This window comes from Anopheles moucheti, chromosome 3, assembly GCF_943734755.1.
Source record: "Anopheles moucheti chromosome 3, idAnoMoucSN_F20_07, whole genome shotgun sequence".
Classification (NCBI taxonomy): domain Eukaryota; kingdom Metazoa; phylum Arthropoda; class Insecta; order Diptera; family Culicidae; genus Anopheles; species Anopheles moucheti.
The window spans coordinates 77720121-77741915 of record NC_069141.1 but is presented as its reverse complement, the minus strand read 5'-3'; the positions used below and the strand labels follow the sequence as shown (position 1 = coordinate 77741915).

Here is a 21795-nt window from a genome sequence, read left to right as displayed (position 1 = left end):
TATGCATTTATTATTGCTGTTATAGCTTAAAAGTTATTCCGCATATTAGTAATATAAATCTGTTTAAAAAAAACTTTATAAACAGGCAATCTGTGATTCGAAAGTTCGATGAAACACGAAGTCCAAAAGAATAAATTTCACACATTAATCCACCCCACCACAACAGATGCCAGACAATTGTTGTCTTTTTATGAGCCAAACTTTTGTTGTGAAACGTACCCAAACAGTAACAGCTTCCCCTTCGAGCCGGATTAAGTTTTATTCTCGCTGCTCGAAATGTCCACTTCGAACTCGTAAACCTAGGAGCAAACAAAAATCCCCATTAAGCGGTTACTGAACGATTCCATAGCACGCGGACGGGTCACCATCGCGCTCAAGTGTATGAACCTCCGATGTTCTGCACGGTCGTAGCAGAGATTTTATTTCTGTCTACAAAAAAAATGCGGCTTCAGGAATGATTTGCTATATGACACCGAGGGAAAGCGAATTGCTCAAATGCTGCAATCGAAACACTTCTTCATCCATCAATCACGAACCATGTTCCGATTTGTTCTTTTGCTGTGTCGTTTTTTTTTTCACCCGGTCAACATAACGATTATGAGTCCATTTGTGTGCGACGATTATGAATTTCAAAATCATCAATTGGGTAGGATGAAGAAAACCCCGGGTGTGAAGTGATGGAGTTTCCCAATCGATCGCAACGTTAGAAGGTTACCGGTTTATCCGTCTTCGATGATTCGAAGATACGCTGGGATGAGTTGCGCTGCCATACCGTCGGCAGTAGTCCCTGACTCTAGTGGTCGTCGCTTGGCCCGATTATGTATGATGAAATATTTTTAGAAACTATCAAGAACCCCCGCTACAGGGCAACAGGTGTCCTGAAGCTGCAGCATGATGTCCAGTCTAGCAGACGTGTGCATATGTAGCGGATTGCATGCTAAATATGTTTGGATTGAGGTTCACCACGTGATAGAAGCGACAGCTAAATTTAAAATACAACCTATCCGTTCTTAAGGTATGATTAAAAAAGAGAGATAATTCGTATGTTACATGTCCACTCTAAGAGAAAACCACAATAAACAATAAAACCAAACATCTTTCGTCATTATATTCAATCCAGATACATGCACAGTGTAGTCAAATCTAGAACCAGTAAACAAATCGGTCATGCTAACAACAGTTGCGCATTGCTGTAAACGTATTGCAACACTGTTGCTTTGGTAATTTGTGTGTGCTGCACCAGTGGTCGGCATAGTGTGATATTTTGGCACTGTTTTGGGGCCCTATAACTTTGAATTACTCGAAATATTGTAGCTGAGTTTGAACAACAATTTTGAATCACCAGCTTAGTCTATCTGCTTTTATTAGTTGTTTTCCGTAAGGACTGGTTTTTAATCTGCTAAAGATTGTGCTACAATATAAGTTTAACTAACATACCATAAAATGTATAGACCTATTCGACAAAATTACTCGAACTATTCGATAGTTTCCCGGTTACGTAAATCATTTACTTTGCCATCTACTTTCAGTTCTGGTCGACCAATTCTTTTTAAGGCACTATGTAATCTATTTGTTTATTGAGAATGTGTTAGTTTTTAAAACAGTTAAACACATGCTGCATGTATAAATATTGGTTATAGTTTTTTTAAAAATCCTGATAAATCTTGACGTAAATTATTAAAATATTACTGGCGGTAAAAGATGTTCTATTCATGCTATATTTATGAACCTTAATTTAATAATATTGTAAATATGTTAATCAACTATTGAAGAAGACATTTTACAATAAAATAGCATATTATTTCTTATTTTGAATAAATTATTTAATGTTGTTTAATATTTTAAAATGCAACTGCTGTAACTCCACTCTTTTAAACTCTTGACTTTTGGCTCTTTTAAAGCACTGATATGTGGCTCTTAGTACTGTGAAATTTGCTGACCACTGTCCTAAACCAATGTCTACTTTAGTTCGAGCCGTGTGTGATTCATGTGTCTAACTGCACAAAGTAAACAATGCGCACGAAGTAAAAACGATGCATCAGTCTATGTGTAATCGACTGATCCGTGTGCCATACAGTATGCTATAAAGTTGCTATACTTTTTGAATTACTCACCATGCGCAGTGTACTTCCTGCAGGAATGAGTAATACCGCACCGTTTGAAGTGCACGGTTAATAGAGGTCAAAAAAACAAAACCATCCTCAAACATGAATCGTTCCCCGACGCTTTGATTCCCACGAACAGGCTGAGAAAACAAACCAATGTACCATTATAAATTGAATGATTGGTTTTCTATTTTTTTCCTCTCAAACACTCAACCACATACTCCATCATGATTCACTTTGCAGGGTAAAGAAACAAGAAAGCAAAATTACTAAAGAAGCAAAAAAAAAACCCGATCTCGATGCATCGTTCACCCTCGCAGCAGGGGATGATCTGTTTTTTTCCGTTCCTCAAACTGAGTGCAACACACTCGCGCGACACGATCGGGCGTCACTCAGCAGGGCGGGTTGTGAAAATGAGTGACACGATCAGTGGACGCGTCCGAGCACGATCACGAACCCATCCGATGTCCGAACGGACAAGGAAAAATTGGTCAACCGACGCTCGAGGACCAGGCGAGTGACCAGTTTGTGTTGGCGATTAAAATAAATATTTGATTTTTCCGTCCGTCCGGTTTTCGGCCACAGTGAGTGCCGGGTCCGCAGCACCAAACAACAAAAAAAGACAACTCACAGGGACGAAACGAGGGGGCGAGGGAAGGGAAAAGTGACACGAAAAGACAAGTCACGAAAAACGGTCCCGAGCAAGCTGGGCTGCCGCCCGGGTACTAGCAAAAGTGCAACCAGCAAACAGCGACAAGCGAGCGACACCGTTCGAAACGGTCAGCGCGGAAACAAAACTCTTCGAGCGATCGTGCGCGTTTGTGTGTATGCGCGTGTGCATTAGTGAAAACTGCGAGGTGCAAACACGAAATAAGGGAAACACAAATTGCACTGTAAAAAAAACCCACCATCCTTCTAAGGGTTAGTGTTGGGGAAAAGGAACGGATTTTCCAAAAAGAAAAACATACATTTAATGGAAATCGTTCAACAAAGTGTCTCCATTTTCCCCGTTGATTTTGGTGTGATATAATAAGCAAACGGTTAAATTGTCTACCAGCGATTGAGTGTTTGCCCAGCTCGGGTAGGGTACGATATTTTTACAGTTACGTGGATTTTCTCGACATTTCCCTACCCACACACTCACACATACACTCGGCCGCTAAATACCAACCGTGTACCGTGATCGTGTGATTTTTGTGGTGGAAATTTGCTGGCAGTTCTGGTGAGAATATAACAATATAAAGTGGGAAACAACCTTTTCCCTCAAACGAAACGAAAAGTGTACCCGGAACAGTAAGCGAACGGGCTTCTAGACAACCCTTCAGTGATCACAGTCCGCTGTCACGATGAGTCCGAAACCGCACGACTTTATGGTCACGCTCAGGCGTCCATCGCCGCAGGTCCCGTGGGGCATTCGGCTCGTCGGTGGTACCGATCTGAACGCACCACTTATCATCACACGGGTAAGCATCACAATCTCGGTGAAAGGTTATGACCGATTGTGTCAAAAATAAAAGGAAAGCTTTTAACGGGAAAACAATGCCTACTGCGCAAAAGAAACCTCACGGCACGGACGGGGACAGTTTATGAGCGCGAAAAGAAAGGAATGCAAAACATACAGAAGAGACATACGGATGCCACCGATCCCCATTCATTATGCTTATTTTGTCGCGTGTGAAACAGTGTCCACCCGAAGCATGGAGGCGCACGGTGTCAAAACAATCGTCCGCTCGATATGCTTTGTTTGTTTCAGCAGCTTTCTTCCGACCAACCGGGACCGTTGGCGGTGACATTCTGCGCTTGTTGGAATGGTTGATGGTTGCCAATAAAATTTTACTACCAATGTGCAGTGTGTACCCAAGCGAACTGCTTGTCACCGGTGGGGCAAAAATCGTCCACGACGTATCGACGGACGTGCATGTTGTTGCATCACAGTTGTGCAGTGATTAATAGCGACGGGTTGCAACGGTTTGCAATGGATGCAAATCTCTCGGCTGGCTTGCAACGGTTTTGCTACCGCACAAGCTCCGTATTACAGCGCAATAAGGCAAGCGATAGATCCCATCCCCAAAAGCGCACGGGGAATAATGGCTCTGTTTCGGTAGACATGTTATTATGAACGGTCAGCTGAGCGCATGTGGATAAATATTGTATTTTATTGCATACGCTGGCGGCTTGTTTGTTCGATTCCGTAACAAGAAAAGGATAATCCATCGGTTGCTCCCAAAAAGGGAAACGAAAAAGAATTGCATTGTTATTTACTTTTGCAACGCTACATTGTTGCGGTTGGTCGTCCGTTTGAGGGAAATGTTTTGAGTTTACAGGCATGGTGCGTGTGATACAGTGCAGAACGCTGTGATTGATAGCTGTACTACACTCTGGTTCATTGTAATTTATTTGTTTAAATACTCTCAAAACATTCGAATCGTTTGCGTACGATATGTGTCCGCGGTTTCTGCACGTCTTAATCATAAAAAGGCTTCCATCGTTTTTATGTTAAGTTGAAAATTCATGTTGAGCATTCGATAACTAGTAATTAATAGTAGTAATGATCATAATTGGGGAGAAGTAACCCTGCAGATTAAGTGTAAGCTCTAATACCAATGCTCTTGTAGGCTCAAGGATTCTTGTATAAAACTTGAGTGCAGCTGGACACTCTACTGTTCTAGGGATTAATGTCAAAACTATCTAAAAATCAACTCCTTTAATGGAAATAAATGATAGACCTTACAAGGAAAGCATTCTTTTGAATCTTCAATGATGGGAAATCATGAGACAACTCCCAAAAGATTCATCAATGTTCAGTGATAAAGATAAATCCTCAAAGATTCAAAAATTCTTAACAATGAATCCTGCAAGGTTCACAATTTTGCAAAGAGTATCTTTCCTTTGAGAAGAAATAAACCGAGCATACGAATGCTAGGGTCTATAGATCTGAAATATTCTTACTAAACACCTATTGAAGTTTATAACCTAACTTCTTCGATAACTAAAATTCTTTTTTAATTCCTAAGGTTGGGTACGTGGTGTGGTTGATAGCGGCGCTGGTCCTTGATAAGAATCTTTGAAGATTCATGCATCTTCGGGATACAAATTCAAAGACATCCCTTCAGTTCAAAGATTCATTCAGCATTCAAGTGTTTGAATCAGATTCACCCAACGCCACAAAAATCTAGCTCCTCAAATCGTTCACAAGTTTGTTTTCATTTCTGAAACTTCTCCTCGATCCCTCCCATTGTACCCCATTCCATCGCGCTGACACCTGAAGATGGTTCACTTCCGCCGACACGAGAGCGAGGATACGGCCGTGACGCATAGCGAAGCGGACCACATTCTTGGCACACGTTTAAGATTTCTCTATCGCTCGCAACGACCCGGCAGCGTACCACGCATCGGCGTGCATCACTTCCGAGCACCTACTTCCGAGCATCGGTGACGTGCATCTCGTGCCATGAAAGCAACAGATAAATAAACCACACCAACAAAGTTTCGTACCCGTTCACTGAACCATCAACAACCAGGCAGACTCAGCAAATGCGCACGCGGTTGTTTCGCGTATTGGTTCGTTCGACCCTGTTCGAACGCTAACCCGCGCCCATCGCGAACGACAAATGGTGCGTCAATATGAAACAAATTGTAGCTACTTCTTTTAATTTGACGGTTTATTTTTTTTTTTTCGCCCCACTTCTAACGAGCTGAACAGAAATGGTTATTTATTGCACATCGTTCGCCGTGTAAATGGGAGATACAGTTTTTGTGCTATTTATTTCGTTGGCAAAATTAAATGTAAATAATTCCACCCGTCGGCGCATTCGTGTGGAGCCGAATGCTGCGAACGGTCTATGTCGCGGATCGAGTGGATTAACCTTCACACTTACAGTCCGTTTGCATAGAAACGGCAATGTCGCGTTACGTGCCGAAATATGCTCGAAAATGACGTAAAAATGCTGCGTTACTTCGTCGTTAAATCCTTGAAGCTTCAGCGATGCCTCACGACAACATGCCAACGCCGTCACAATCTGTTTAAATTTTATCGCCTCACTAATAACTAGGTTAGCCAATTAAAATTGACAGCAACGAAGATCGGATCGGTGCGCTTGTTGTTTGGCTGTGAAGGTTGTTAAAGAAAACCAGACATGATAAAACATTCTTTTTGAAACATCAAACATATCAGAGGGTTGGAAGTTTTGCTTTTAAAATAGCGCTGCTTTCAATTATGACGGTTATCATGCTTCGTGTGCTGAGGGATAGCTTAAGTAACTAAAAATTATTTTTGGAGGAACAAGAAAAGTGCAAATTACTTGAGAACAATATGTTGCCTATTGACAAAATCTAGTGACACGCTGAAAAGAACAATTTTCCTACATTTGAATAATTCATAGAGTGTAAACTGACGAAACAAAAGTTAAATAAACGAACCAGATGTTAATAATATCAACATGAGTTAATTATCATAAACAACAACATTAACAAAATAATACAACGCGATTCAAGTTATTTATCATACTAACAACAACCAGGTTACCAGAAAAATGAAAAACAATCAAATAAATAGTAAAAATAGCAAAATGGAAAGGATAAATTACAATAACTATGATAATTATGAACAACCTGAAAGGACAATTACTATTAATATACCTGAGCAATGTAACATTCTCATGAAACCACTCCAATTAAGGAATCATATGTCTACTAAGGCTTGGAAATTTTCTGTCAAAATGTCAAAATCTTCCATATTTTAAAATTAAATTCTCATATACTCTCGTTTTGTTAATAAAACATAATACCCATGGCGAGTTTTTTCTCATTAAAACTATTGCTTTATATCAAAATTTTGACAATCCAGCATATTTCAAACCAATCAGATGTTACCAAAAGCACTAGCAAGCGAAGAACTCAAATTAAGATTCCTTACGATCGCCTTGCCGTAAAAAACTGTCACCATACACAAACACACATACACACACACACCATACGCACTCACATTCTACTCACTCACAATTCCCTTATCTAATTTCCTGCTCGGTGCTAATTTATGCATAAGGAAAACTTTATCCTTCCAACCAGAAATCCTTTTTACGTTTTATTTCGATGTGCAGAAAGTGAACTTGTATGTGAACCCCGCACGCTTTTTCGGGCCATATCAGCCATCCGAAAACTCCTGCTGCTTTAAGAAAACTTACCCTTCTTCCCAACACCGAGCCAACCCGTTCGTTTCTTTCGGCCCCACAACCGGCCAAACTGCTCCAGCACGTTTGCGCCGGATGGCAGTATGCATTGCCATTTGTATTATAATTTATGTTCAAAGTATTCTACCACCCTCATATAAATGCTTAACTCGCCACGCCAAGTACTGGAGCGAAGGTTCAAACGTAAGCGCACACACACACACACCCAGAACTCGTTGCCTTTTGTCACTGCAGAAAAAAGATAAGAGTTTTGGAAAAGAAAATTACAAACCCAACCCCCACGCTTGGGAAGACTCCTTCATCGCTCTGTTTCTCACCAGCCCCGAACGGATTGCAAAAGAAAAGGACGACTTCTTTCTTTCTTGTCTTTTATCGGTACGGGGAAAAACTTTGTCGTTGCCAATTTTCTTTTACGGTGATACAAAACCCTTACCCCTTGGCCACCCTCCCAGGTACGCACGCAAACCCGTACTGCGTCTCCGGGGGTAAGGGTAGCCATTTTTAATTAATGCGAAAATCTTAATTAGATTTTCATTTATATTAAATTTCTAGATAATTTATTATTTTAATCTAAGCAAGGCAGACTACACACGGTAGAGAAGACAAGGGAAAGGGACCGGACAGACAGGTTTACCGGTGTGTGGGAAAAGGATTTCGGCTTTTGGGCAGAGGCATGTAAAATGTGTATGCTTGCAACAAGCAGAATCCTTTTTCATTCAATCACAGATCCTCTTATCGCTTTTCTTTGGTGTTCAGGTTTGGTTCGAAGAGATTGCAAAATGGGAAGCATAGGGCAGACAGGTCATGCTTTCAATTCGAACGATTCTCCCGTTGGTGTGAGTGTTCGCAATATTGATGAAACCTCCCTCCGCACGGAAGAGCCGCAGACATTGAATTTCCACATTTCCACCGACCCCGACGTCGTTTGTGAAGTTGTTTAAATATTTACCCAGCAAAGGTAAAGTACTGTGCGATGTGCTTTGGAAAAGTTTTGCCATTTTTGCGCACACAAATGCAAACACTGCTTTCACATCTCATTACGAAAAGGAAGCCACGGAGACAAGGAAAATCCTTGGGACCTTTTTATGTCCTTCCACATTCGGAACCAGACACGGCCAGGGCTAATTTTGTCCAATGTAATCCATTAAACGGAACCAATGTTGCACGTCGGGCCGGGCGAACGAAACTCCAAAGATGCTGAGATTTTTCCTTCAAGATGCCACATCCTTTCATGAAACTGGATGGGATAGTCGTGGTTGGGACAGGGTAGTCGGAGCCACACCCAATTTTTCCTGGCCAGCCACTACCGCGCAGAGGGGGTTGGCTTTTATGCTCAGAGGCATGGATTTTTGGACCGGCATTCATTAGCATTACAGTAGAGTCATTCGGTGGCGTACGTAACATGTTTACAAAGCGAACTGTTCCCTCCACCAGTGGGCCGGTCCCGATCGTCCCGCACGAAACAGGGGTGAACCAACCCAAGCTCCCGAATGCGGCCCGGGGTTGGGTTTCGGGATGTCAACAAGGGGTGCTGCGTATCTGGCAGCGGAGGTTTGCCGACGCGTACGAAAACTTTTATCCCGTTCAATATAGTTTTGGAAAAGCAAAAATCTCCCTTCCCCTTTTTTTGAATCGCTCCTCTCTGTCGGATGTCTTTCAAACGTACCGAAGTCGGTAAATTCTTAGAACATTATCTGTTATCGGTGCGCCACAGAAGGATACAGATCGTAAAGGCTGTTTATATCGTTGACGAAGGTAAATCCCAACCGGTGAAAGCAATGGAACAGAGACTGACATGGATGGATATTAAACTAAAGAGTAATAAATGTAATGCTGGTAATGAAAAATGATGTTTAGAATGTTCCTGGGTTAAAAACGATGCATAAACGAGCATAATTAAAATATGATTTAATGAAAAGTGGCATCTTTCGTCCGTTGATAATGGAAAATATTTCATCAATTTTGGGCAAGCATTTTCATCAAGAAATTCTGAGAGAAGTTGGAAAAGACACGACATAAGGTTTAGTATTTATGAATTACCCTTAATTCCAATGTTTGATCTGAGTTTTTAATTAATAAAAGTATTTCATTTTACACACTTTATACATCTGTACTGATTTTAAAACTATTTGTTGCCACCAGGACTTAACGGTCTTTGAACTAAACATAGCGCAAATAGATCGTTTATTCTTCGTCTGACTGGCTTTTATAACTTTTTGTGTCATATTAGCTGATGCCATTTCTATCTTGAAATTTATTTTACCAAGGAGAAGAATCACGTCTGAATAACGATCTCTACCACGTCTATTAATATTAAGTTACTTGAACTGGGTGAACAATATACCTATGCACATAGCATAGCGCGGGTAGCTACTTTTTTAGGATCGAATATTGAATCTATTTCTACTACATTTTTGGAAAATTTGGTAATTCTTCATTTATCTCTAGAATGAGATAAAACATGTCTTTAAAACCTTTAAAATCCCTTAAAATTATAAATATTATTGATTGAAGGCACCTTCTTTAATAATTTATTCGCGATCTGAGGAGAAATCCTAGTTACTCATCTTTAGCAATACAAGTCTGAATTCTTCATCATTATACTCAATTTTTTATTGCTTCTTGACAAAGAACTTTTTTCAACAATTTTCAAATAATTGTTAATACATTAATTTTCAAATGTAGTAAGGTAATATTTATCTACTCACGGAATTCATGCAAATAACATTTATTATATAGTATTTTATCAATATTCAACATAGTTAACTTTTTTTGTTAAAGTTTCCTTTGAATCAAGTGATGGGCCCTGTTCGGAAACCCACCCAAAAAGAACTGGAAAACATTCTCACGATTATCTGGAAAACTACATTATTTCACATCACCAAAAGCAACGACGTTCCCCTCCATGTGTTTTGCCTTCAATCAACAGGGGATGGGTCAATTCATAAAATCCTGTTATCGAATCCTGTTTACCCAAAGGAAGCGACGATGGCCCATTGCCCAAATTAAAATAATCTTATCGGTCGGTCACATTTCCGCTGACCGATCGAAAACTCCTCGGATGAGCCGGTTTTGTCGTCCGATGTCCGGTTTCGGTGGGAAAAAAAGGACTACGTCTTCGGGACGTCTTTTCAGGCGTACCGTCAAAGGACACCAAGAAACTGACCCCTTTTCATTACCTTACCTCCTTTCCTCCCTCCTCAGGTACAGGTCAACACTCCAGCTCAGCCGGAGCTGCTCCGTGGTGATGTGATTACCAAAATCGACCAGTACGATGCGCGGGACCTCACGCACATTGACGCGCAGAACCTGTTCCGTAATGCCGGCAACCAGATCAAGGTGACCGTGCGCCGCGATGACAAGGTAGCACTGCACCAGAGCGCCCATCCGATCAATGGCAATCCGGTCGCACCGTTGACGCCCGCCAGCTTTGTGCAACCGTACCAACCGTACGCGGAACCGGTACAGCCGGCCAAGCCGCAGCTACATCAGAATTTCCCACCACCGGATCCATCACAGCTCTTGCCGAGGTAAGCTAATGGGGCGAAATGAACCCACGGTTGAATTTCCACCAAACTAATCGCTACCTGTACTTTGCTTCCCGGGCTAGCATTGCGACGTCTTTGCCACATGGACCGCAGTCGTATGCGGCCGCACTGGAGCGTCCGGTTGAAACGTTGCCGCACACCGTGTTTCCCGGCGTGGACGAAACTGGAGCGTACCATCTGCCCAAGCAGCCGTACCCACCACCGGCACCGACCAGTCTGAACGATGCCAACGAAGCGATCACTAATCAGGTAAGTCACTCATGGGCGTACATTCATCCTATTGCCCATGCTTTCGAAACAACAATTCCATTTTTTGGGTTGCTTTTTTACCACTACAAATAGTACTGTTAGTGGTTGTTAAACCGTATACAGCGGACATAGTTTTTTATTACACTAATCATAATCAGTTTGAAAAGTCATTATTAACTGATGCATGATTTATCAAAAAAAATCTTTCTGGAGAAAGATATCCATGTAGATAGTTTGGTTTGATTACAGAACTATTTCTATTCAAAGTTATTTAATCATTTGAGAGTTTAAAACACGAATTATATAAATTGAAAAGTATTAATAACTGGAGCGAATTAAAATTGATTGTGTGGACTGATTTACATAATTTAACAATCAGTACTCGTACGATACGTGTACGTTTTCTAGTCAAATAATCCCATGTAAATTGTTATAGTTATATGCTTAACTTGAATTATTTTTCATTAGTTATTACAACACATAAAGTGGCATCTTAATCTAGCTTTTTTTGCAATATCATCAATGGCGAGGAGTAAATGTCATGACGTATCCAACCAATATTGAATCTGTATCGTTCAATATTGAAATGGGTATACTTATTGGGTTATGACTTCAAACATTAGCTTGCCAGTTTTTTATGTAAAAAAATACATTTCACGCTTAAATTTATTACTTAAGTAAATATCTTATCATGTCATACTTTGTGGAATCCTCTTCATTACAATTATGATTTCTCCTATGATTATGATGACTATGATTTATGAAAATAAAATCCGTTGTAGTATATCATGTTAATGTTGGAATTTGGATGTTTGATTGATGCTAGAATTAAAACTTAATCTTTTAAAAAATTAGCGCAAAATTAAGCACTTTGGAAACTTTTAACTTGCGTGAAAGAAGCAACATCAGTTACGGTTTTCTCAAAAATAAATTCAAATGATTATTTCAAGCATTTAACCAACAGTTATACACCTTTCAACATTAAATGAAACAGTTGCGACGAGCATTCACATAATACATCATACAATATGCTTTCTTAAGGAAGCGTTAATATATTGTTATTAATGATAATTGTTTGTTCCTTAAAAATCTTCGATCAAAACAATCAATAAACAATCTATGGTTTAGAAACTGGAACTGAATGTTTGTTATGCTAACAAAACAAAAACTCATCTATTTCATTCGAGTTACACTCCAGAAGCACTATCGATCGATCGCTGGAAGAAACCTTCCTTCCATTGCATGTAACAAAGCTCCACCTACTATCGACTTCTTGCCTTCGCACACAACAACGACGACCATCCAACCTCACCACTACAAACCGGCACGACCGTGGGTGGGATGGGTGGATCGCGAATCTTTTGGAAAATTTTAAATTACTTTTACTCCACCAACGCACCACCCCAAGCTCCCACCGCCGTAAGGAAACTTTGCACCGGCAGCCTCCGTACGCTGTGTGCCGAAGTTGGTGCTCGAGAATCCATCTTAATATCAACCCACCCACCATTTTCCACTACAGGCGCATTTGTTTCGGGGGCTTTCGCGGGGGACCCAATTCGCGCCCACACAAAACCCGCCGCCATTTGTTTTTGCCGCCTGTCAAACCCCCGGGTGCCGCATCGCTGCACAAGACAGCCGAACGTCACCTAGCAACATCTTACCGTGGCTGCGGTAACGGCACAGGTTGCGCTGGCCGGGAGTTGCTCGATGGCTGTGGCTGGACGGGGATGCTTTCATGAATAAATTAAATTTTCTCCTACCGTCAGCCGCTGGCAGCGTGCTGGCACGGGGCGCTAAACATACTTGACGTCCTTGGCAAAATTTTCCCGCAGCGAAAGAAAGAGGCACGCTTGGTGCGCTTGCTACACATAAAACGCTCTCGCCAAGCGTCTTACTTCTTCGCAGGCTGGCATAAGTGACAAACTGAAGATGAGTGCTGGTGAAGCGCACAAAACCCCCGTTTTATGGCTAGAAGGAATGGCTTCACCCCTCTGTCACGCATCAGCTCAAGCAGGAACGACAGCGCGTGAAAGACCCTTCCCTTATCTTCGGCAGCCTCTTTTCGAGATGAGTTTTAACAGGCTCATCCCGCCACGGCCAGAAGATACACACACACACACACACATATGCTTATGGCTCGTGCCTCCTAACCTCAACCGTGCGTGTGCGCGCGCGCGCGCCTGTGTTGCAAGCAATTGTCAACCTGTGACACATTTACGTCCCCTTACTCATCAGCTCATCTTTGCGCCGTATTTGCTTCACCAGCAGACAATACATTAGGGAGAAACCCTTTCCAGCATCCCCGTATGCATCGAGTGATGTTTTCCCTGACTAATAAGCACAGGGAGTTGATTTAAAATGGTGCCTTCCAATGAGACTCGCTTTGCGTAAACACAATTAAGGAAGATAGCGAGCAAAATCCACTGAGCAATGCGGCTCCTTATTGTCGAAGAGGAATAATTTAATGGTGCAACTTTTTCATACACACAACATGCACTTAAGCTAGAAATCTTCCCTCGTCTTACAGCAAAGTTTGCTTTTGGAGAGGAATTTTTCGCTCATATAACTATTCGCGTCTGTAGCTTCAGGGTTCGCGCCTAAGCCTCCCATTCCCGCAGTGCAAACTTTTTGCCTGTGTGTGTGTGCTTAAGCTTCAGTTCTTAGTATTTCATTAACGAAGGATTACAGCCAACCCAGGCGCGTAGTCAACGCTGTACGGTGGTGCGAGTGCTACAGCTAAAACTAATTATTTGCCCATACATTATTCCTGCCGAAGCGAGTGTCAAATAAACGCCAAGTGCTGCTTAGCGTTTTCAGTGGAAAATCTTTAGCGAAGCAAGACGCTCATCCGTTCGGTGTATTTTCAGCATGAAACACGGAAAATTATAGACCGACTCACCTCAACTTCAACGAAATACCAACAACAGAATTAGTGGATGGTAACGAAGATGAACAAGTTCCGCGAAATCCACTTGTGGCAGTGTTTGTAAAGTTTGAATTTATTAAATTTGTCTTGAACTTTGAAAGTATTGCGAGCCCCCGGCAATCCCTGGCTTTAGGAGTTTTTGTTCTTTAAATCGTTTATCAACAATGAAACGGTAAGCTGATAACAATTTGGTTTGTTCGTCTTAAAACGTTTGTTTGATGAAATTTAAAGTGCAATAGTTCGAAATTTAAACACCATGCATAATAACTTAAACATTAATGATTAATATGAGTAGCTTCATATAACTTTGAAGACTGTTTCAAAATGTTTAAACGGAAATAAATATTGTGCAACCTTTCAATCTCCCAAAAAGACTCAATATGGAAGGAAAAGTAAGGTTATTTAATGTTTGTTGATCAAGACACTATCCTTGTTAAGCATCAAAATTGAAAAATGAAACATAAACATGCCTGCTATTCATCTAACACTCAAAAATCTTTGCACTTTTCTCAGGCAACACAAATTTGTCCATGCTGGCTGCTTAGTGATATGGAAATTTTCGTATTGCATACTTCCAGGCGTATATCTCATTTGCAGGGGTGCTCACACGTAACTGAGTTTTCCACGCATTCGAGTACAGCAAAGAATCGAAATCGTATTGAACAAACGCATTGAACTGCTACTAAAATACTATAAAACTTATTTGAAAATGTATTTCCGTATAATTTTGATTTCTTCTCATACAATTTGTGTTCGTCGTCTCTTCGATGCTTATTCTATTCCTTCCAATAAAATTATATAAATTACAAACTTCAAACAGATTTATATTTTTGAAATTGACTAATTTCTGCAAATACAATAGCTGCGAAAACAATAAGCCAAGTAAACAGCCTGCGTCATGATAATGAAAACATCGTTGATAAGCATCACGGGCATATCATGATACTGTTTATATTCATGAGCCCACGTTAACCATCGTCAGATGGTTGGTTTTTCTTCACCACACGAAAACATGTTTACTCCTATTGCTAAAGCAAAACAAAAAACAAACTTCAATCATGCTCCGCTGGTAGAGCCGAACTGGTCTATTTGGGTATGACCTTGATGTGGCGACCCGTCTCATTCAAGGCCACAAACACACAAACAGACGCTGCAGATGAAACTGATAGTGAAACTATCACTTTAGGCGTCCTTAGGCAAATAAATCTCGCTCGCCTTGTCGAGACCTAGGATTTTGGCAGCAATTTCCTATCGAACAACGTCCACTACCCATCAAACCACCCCGGTGTGGCACAAGGCCAAGGCAGAGGTAGGAAGGACCGGACGAGTCGGTCGGTAGGGGACTAGCAACGTCAAGGGCAGTACGTTCAACATGTGGTATACTCCGGATGCTTTCCTCGGTTCAAACTGCTACCATGTGGCACCAACTCCCGTCGTCACGCAAGGAGTTTGGGAAATTGTGCTCCGGGTAAATCTGACTCCCTCGCTTCCCGACCGGAAGCATCACGCTGGTCAGCTCCCTGTTCATCTCACACTGCCCAGTATCAAGTTCAACTTTCACCACCATAACCTTACCCTTTGCTGTTACACCACCGGTCCGGTGCGTCCGGGATGACTGACTGTGGAGAGTTATAGACCGCAGAGCTCCAATCACCTGTGGCGCACCCGAATGTGCCAAAGCTATAACGCTAGACATATCATCACCGACATTCCCAAACCCCAGACGCGACACATTCGGCACAATAAACCCACTGCTTCACCTCCTCTAACCGCCGGCGCACCCTTGCGAGACCTTCGCCTCAGGTTCAGGCAAAACTCTCCACACCTTCGCTGACGGTCGCAAGTGGTCGGACGGTTAAAGGATGATAATTTTAGCCAGCTTCTTCACGCTGCTCCGATGGATGACTTTCCCTTGTGCGGTTCCGTTTCCACCGAAAACTCCCCCGTTACTTCTCGCACCGTTCCACGTCACGGTCGCTAAAAATACATTCTCGACCATTCGGAATAAATGAGGTCACGCGAAAAAGTCCTCGTCCTCGGACAATTCTACCCACCACTGGGTGGCCGTATGGGTCGAGCGTATGATGTTAGTATGTAGGATTGTTTCTCTTTTTGCATCGCTATACGAGCGAGAAAATGCGCGACAACGTGGTAATTAAACTGTTTTATTCGTTTCTTTTATTTGCCTTGACCGAAAGCAATAGCTGGCCAACAAAATTATGACAACATGCCCAATTTTCACCCGGTGCTGAGTTGCTGGAAATTTTCAAACAATCCAAAACGGTTTTATTTTTTCCACAAAAAAATTAATCTCCTTGGCACCGTTCCATGCACTTGGGCCAAGAGGTGTGTAAATAACATATTTTTCCTTCATCTTACCAGCTGCCACTGGTCGTCTCGCTTCCTTTAATCTTTAGTAATTAATAAATGAAACAATTTACTGGCATTTGACATCTTTTACTTCGAAGTACTGATGTAAGGCGTATGACAGACGAATAATTCAACACAATTTGTCGCATGGACAATACGTCAAATGCTTAATAGCATGACATTTACCCCAAAACTCTTGTCCAAAACAATAAAAAATTCGCTTTAGTAAGTATTCTTATGTCTAAGAACGGTTGCTAAGCGGTTAGCAACATAATGGAGGTTATGTCCCATTCCAATATGGCTGCCATGATCTGTCAAAACTGTATCGACCGCACGTGGGTAAAGCCGATAGCTCCGAATCATTATGCAACGCGCCTTGCTTATGCGTTATTGCCTGTCCGGTTACAATGTACGGGGGAAAATGTACCGTACTTACCAACGTTTCCCTCAGTAGTCAAAATAAACAACCCTTTACGTCCGTCCATTAAGCGCATCGAATGGTTCGGGGTTTCTTTTTTTTCCACTCGTACACATCCCCCAACCGCAATCGTACGGAAACCAGACGTGCTCGAGATCAATCGCCTTTCGGCTCAAAACCCCAATTCCAACTCCATCGGGAGCATTTACGCGTCGTTGCTCCCAGCACATGGAGTGCTGGCACTGGTGGAAAACCCTTTCCTCCAACGACGAGTAATGCGTAAACAAACTTGACCGCACTTCGGGCCATGCGGCGACTTGGCGCGCATTTTTCCTGCGCGTGCGAACTTACTAGTTGCGTGTCGTATCAGTCGGATTTTGCGCCTCACAAAAAAGAGCTCCGTTATTTTTTTTTTTGCTATAACAACCATTTTGCGTCTACTTTTACTTTCGGGAGTACATATATTTTCTCCTGACGCCGCCCCTCGCCGGACGGTGATCGAGCACCCGATCGTCATTCACCGGACGTCACCTTCTAAAAGACGCACACACAACAGCGGTCTGTACGTATGAGATCCTTGCTAGCCAAAGGAAAACACCATTGGGGCGAAAAGGAAAGGCGAAGCTATCCCCGTCCTCTTCATCGTGCTAGCTCGCCGAACATTGATCGTTAGGCCAGAGCGTCGAAGATATTCCATTTGGAATCGACCAGCCACCAGTTCGGTCAGTTGCGTTCGGGAAAGCTACACTAACGGGTCAGCTCTTCTTACTTGACTGCATAGTGCGCGATCGCCTAGTGCCATTTCCAGCTCTATTTACTGAGCTTAGTATAGCTAGTGGTGTTGACTAATAGTCGGAACAAAACAGTTGCTTGCACGCTTCAAGGGTATAAAATGGCCGCCGCATATCAGTACCGTGGTTCGCCCGCGTTCATTCATTTCGCGCACCGAAATGAAAACTACGACGAGGCCCAAATTGATTACCAAGTAAGCTTCCAAGTGTTTGCGTGTGTGTGTGTGTGGGAGTATTGGAGGTTCATCAAATGTCTTATTATGGAGTTTAGTGTTAAGTGTGATCATGTTATGTACAAGGTTTTCATACTGAGTGCGAGAAAATATTCTTTCAAGAATTCTGAACCAAGCAGCTATTGAGATGGTGCGCTACTTCATTAGCTAAAACTGTGAAACATCGGCCAAAAGATCGAAGATTAGTTAAAACCCGTGCACACTAACTTGCCGATTGATTTGTTTGACCCTCAAGGTGAATGCTGACGCACGCCCTTCACGTTGGACGGTTCGTGTGTTCTAGCGAGTGATCGAAGGCGGCTGATCGTAAATCAAATGCTTTTCTTAACGATATTTTCGAGAGTTTGTTGATCGTTTACTGGTTTAAGGGGATGAAAAAAAAACAGAAACACAGTCCACAAAAGATTGAAGCGCCATTTCGTCCATTTCAGCAAGCATAAGAAAAAAATAATTCCCCCCCACACTCGTGCTCATCCAATTTATCAAACATTTTAAAATATTTTCACATGCTTATCTTCTTTTTTTATCTTGATCGCCTCTACAACGCGGTTTTGCATGCAAACAGGGCAAATGGCGATAAATCACTGTGCCGTTGTGAGTGACATAAGAAGAAAACCCCATGTTCCAACGATTGCTACATTTCGTGCGGATGTTTGTACACCAAGACATCGTCCAACGCGCGCGTTCTCCCTCCATTGCACTCGTTTCGTTTTCTCGTTTCTGGTGCTCTGTGAAGGTATGGTTTCACGTTCTAAAAATAAGGATCCCTACCAGTGCCCTCCAGCAACGGACCGAGCCGTTTGATTTGGTCGATGGCCAGTGGCCATCCGGTTCTGGGCGGGCAAATATTTGCCAGATTTTTCCTTCACTTTATCGCCTGCACTACGACGTTTGGCGCTTTTCACGTTCGCTCGACTGGTTAACTGATGTTGAGTGCTGGAAAAAGTATATATTTATACGACCGGTGGCCATTTTGGAGGGCAAATGCGCTAATGTAGACACGAACTCGAATAACTGGTTATGTAATCATGTAAAATTTTAAAATATCAGTTGAAAACTTTTATAAAAAATACAAAATCTATCAGTGGAAGTGTTTGGTGAAATGGTGTTTGGTGCAAAAGCTAATTTTTAAGAAGTCAAACCAATCTATTTAATATCATTAAAACTAAACTATAAAACAACGAAACAAAGCACGAGTGAATGAAAACGAAGCAAACAGGAGAATGTAATAAATAGCCCAAATAACCTAAGAAACACTAAGAAACTTTCAACAGTTAAATCATACCTCTTGTGGTCTTGTGCTATAAATCAATGCAAAAAGTTCTGATTTATTTATTAAAAGTTCTAATTCTGATGAAAAAAAATTATTCTGATTGTCCTTTAGATTAGCTTTGACCACATTGCCTTGCATGACATTGACATAGATTTTTCGAGAAAACTTAAATCTTACCCGAGGTCACACGCCCTGTTGCTGGCGGCTGCATGAACACGCGACATAAACTACAGTTCTATAAATATTTTTCATTCATTTTCTTAAGGGCAAACCTTTACCGTCCACACGGCGATTCAAGGACCTTTTATTTTGCCCTCACTCTCTCTCGTTTTTAAACCTTCTTTTTTGCATTTGATCAAACACGTTTGGCTCGCCTTTTGGTACGATCCGCTTGCTTTGATTCAAAACGCTTTTTTGCTACAGAATATTATACACACACACAAATATAGCGCTAGAATTGTGATCGCGTAATGTGCTGCTGTGTTTCTGTTTATTGTTGGCACGAGTGGGTAGGTAATGCCCAAAGCGATCAGGTTTACTTTTCACAACAGTTGTTTACTAAGCAGAACTTTCCCTTTTTTTCACCAAGCACCACCAACCGACCGGGTGGTACAATTTGTTTGCCTTTCGGCATTCCTACGCGAAACGAACCGTTTTTACCAACACAAGCATCGAATCAGCCGATGGTGCACGAGCGTAACGGCAATGCCAAGTGGAATTCATTACAAAACAAATTGTCCGTAACGACAATTTACAGGGATTATTTTTGTTTTTCCTGATTGAAAAAAGGAAAACCGTTATTCATCAGATGTTATTCAGGTGACGAAATGTTATTCAAAACGCTGAAGGGACTCTAGTGACAGTAATAGTCACGATTACTGACATTTCGTTTTTGCGAAAACCCTTTACAGCAAAACAATACACCTGTGCTACAGGGTTTTACAGATGTTAGAATAACGCAAGCAATTATAAAAACAAACCCACCAGATGACAGCTCAACACGAAGTGAGCACGGAGCATAATACTATTGCAGCAGATGATAGCACAATTGAGACACATGATATGGCAATCAGTTAGATAAAAAGCGAGTTTAAACGCCATTTTTCCATTTTTCAAAAACATTTTCTAAAACATCTCACCCACATTTGAAACTTCTGTAAGCAAACTCCTTATAAATATCATGAATGTGTTTGTTTTTTTTTGTGTTTTGCTAAAACCTTTTGCGTGTGTTCTCTTTCTCTCGATTTCCCTCATTCCAGCCGTACCGTACCACGCCACTAGTCCTGCCCGGTGCGAAAGTACCGAAGAAGGATACGCTCCCGACAGAGTCGTACCTCAGACACCACCCGAACCCGGCCATGCGCGCCCCGCCAGCACATGACTACACAGACACACTGATGAAACAGAAGGTACAGCAGTACTGGCGTTAAACGAGCGAGTACACCAAGTGGCCGGAGTCCAACCGAGGACGGCTTGCCCTCCTGTCCAAATACAATTACACACCCGTTGCATCACCTACTCATATATCGTCCCTTTTAGTCCCCTATCTATCTTCGTTTAGCAGCGCATACATGCACAATCTCGTGAAGTGCAATCGCATCTTGCGATGGTTTATTTAAAAACACAAAATATTAATTATTATATTTAGCGGGTTTTCACTCGTAGTTCCCCCCCCTTATAGAAATTACGTCTTATAGGAGTGCCTAAAAATCGTTTAGATTTGTGTTTTGTTGTCGCTGTTGTTATGAATTCCTTTAATAAACTCGCTTTCAGTGAAACAACGCCGGCAAACCGTGGAATATTTATCACCCAACAAACAAAAAACTCCCATCCACCCTGACTCATTACACTCGCCAGATCGCGTTTACACCGCTGGATCCGTGTCTTAATTGTTTCTATTCTTCCCTTTTTCTCTTCTCGTCATGTCGTTCATTTTCGAAATGTTATCAAACCCCACCCATCGTATCGCAACTCCCACACGAATGTCCTTCGCACGGCGAATGGATTAAACAATCAAATGAACTGTTACATATTTATCTCTTTGTTTTTATTGAATCTGTTCTGATGAAACAAAACAAATAACAACACACATCTACCATAATGTCTACTCCAAACACAATCCATCCTCATCCTTTACATCGATCGAACGCATACACGCAGCTCGCTGAAACTGTGATTCATCGAGTGATTGGCGAAGAGCCACCGACCGGTCCGAAGGTGCTTGTCTACATTTGTTCTCCTCTCTTTTGCTTCCATTTTATTGAACCTGTATGTGTGTGTGTGTGTTTGTGAATGTTTGTGTGATTTTGTTTGCTGTACGTACGCGTACCTGCTGCTGGATTGGGTTTTTTTTATGGATTCCAAATTCTGCTTCTTACTTCCCTAAATTCCTAGGTGACGGTACTTCTTCAACTAGCAGGTGCAACTACTACTTTATCTACTTTCTCTTATAAGAAGGATTCCTTTCCGCTTCGTTGTCTACCGATATCAAAAGAGTTGGCGAACCGCTCTCCACAATTTTATGCTCCATTTCTCACTCACCGTTCTGTTTTTCACTTTTCTTTTCTGTTCTGTTTGATCATGTGTTTTACTGTTGTGCTGATTTATCTGTTTTAGTTATGTTTACATTACATCGACGCACACATGCGTTTGTTTGTGTGTGTGTGTTTTTTATTTGTTTTTCGTTTTATGTT

The 21795-nt window shown here is 41.8% G+C and overlaps 2 protein-coding genes across 6 annotated transcripts in view; one reads left to right on the top strand and one right to left on the bottom strand.

The window, feature by feature from the left end:
- Positions 1–21795, bottom strand: part of LOC128301358 (peroxisomal targeting signal 2 receptor) — an 85496-nt gene that overhangs the window by 43611 nt on the left and 20090 nt on the right. The window lies entirely within an intron of this gene.
- The window catches only part of LOC128301356 (PDZ and LIM domain protein 3), a 31079-nt gene that overhangs the window by 4379 nt on the left and 4905 nt on the right, over positions 1–21795 (top strand). For 2 of the 5 annotated variants that reach the window (XM_053037791.1, XM_053037795.1), the window contains exons 1-5: positions 2862–3568; positions 10499–10824; positions 10905–11091; positions 20362–20511; positions 21263–21319. In XM_053037791.1, coding sequence (XP_052893751.1) covers positions 3452–3568; positions 10499–10824; positions 10905–11091; positions 20362–20511; positions 21263–21319 — 837 coding nt within the window. In that variant the 5' untranslated portion in view covers positions 2862–3451. Of the gene's footprint in view, positions 1–2861; positions 3569–10498; positions 10825–10904; positions 11092–20361; positions 20512–21262; positions 21320–21795 lie in introns of those variants that run through there. The other 3 variants (XM_053037793.1, XM_053037794.1, XM_053037796.1) reach the window with 3 other exon arrangements.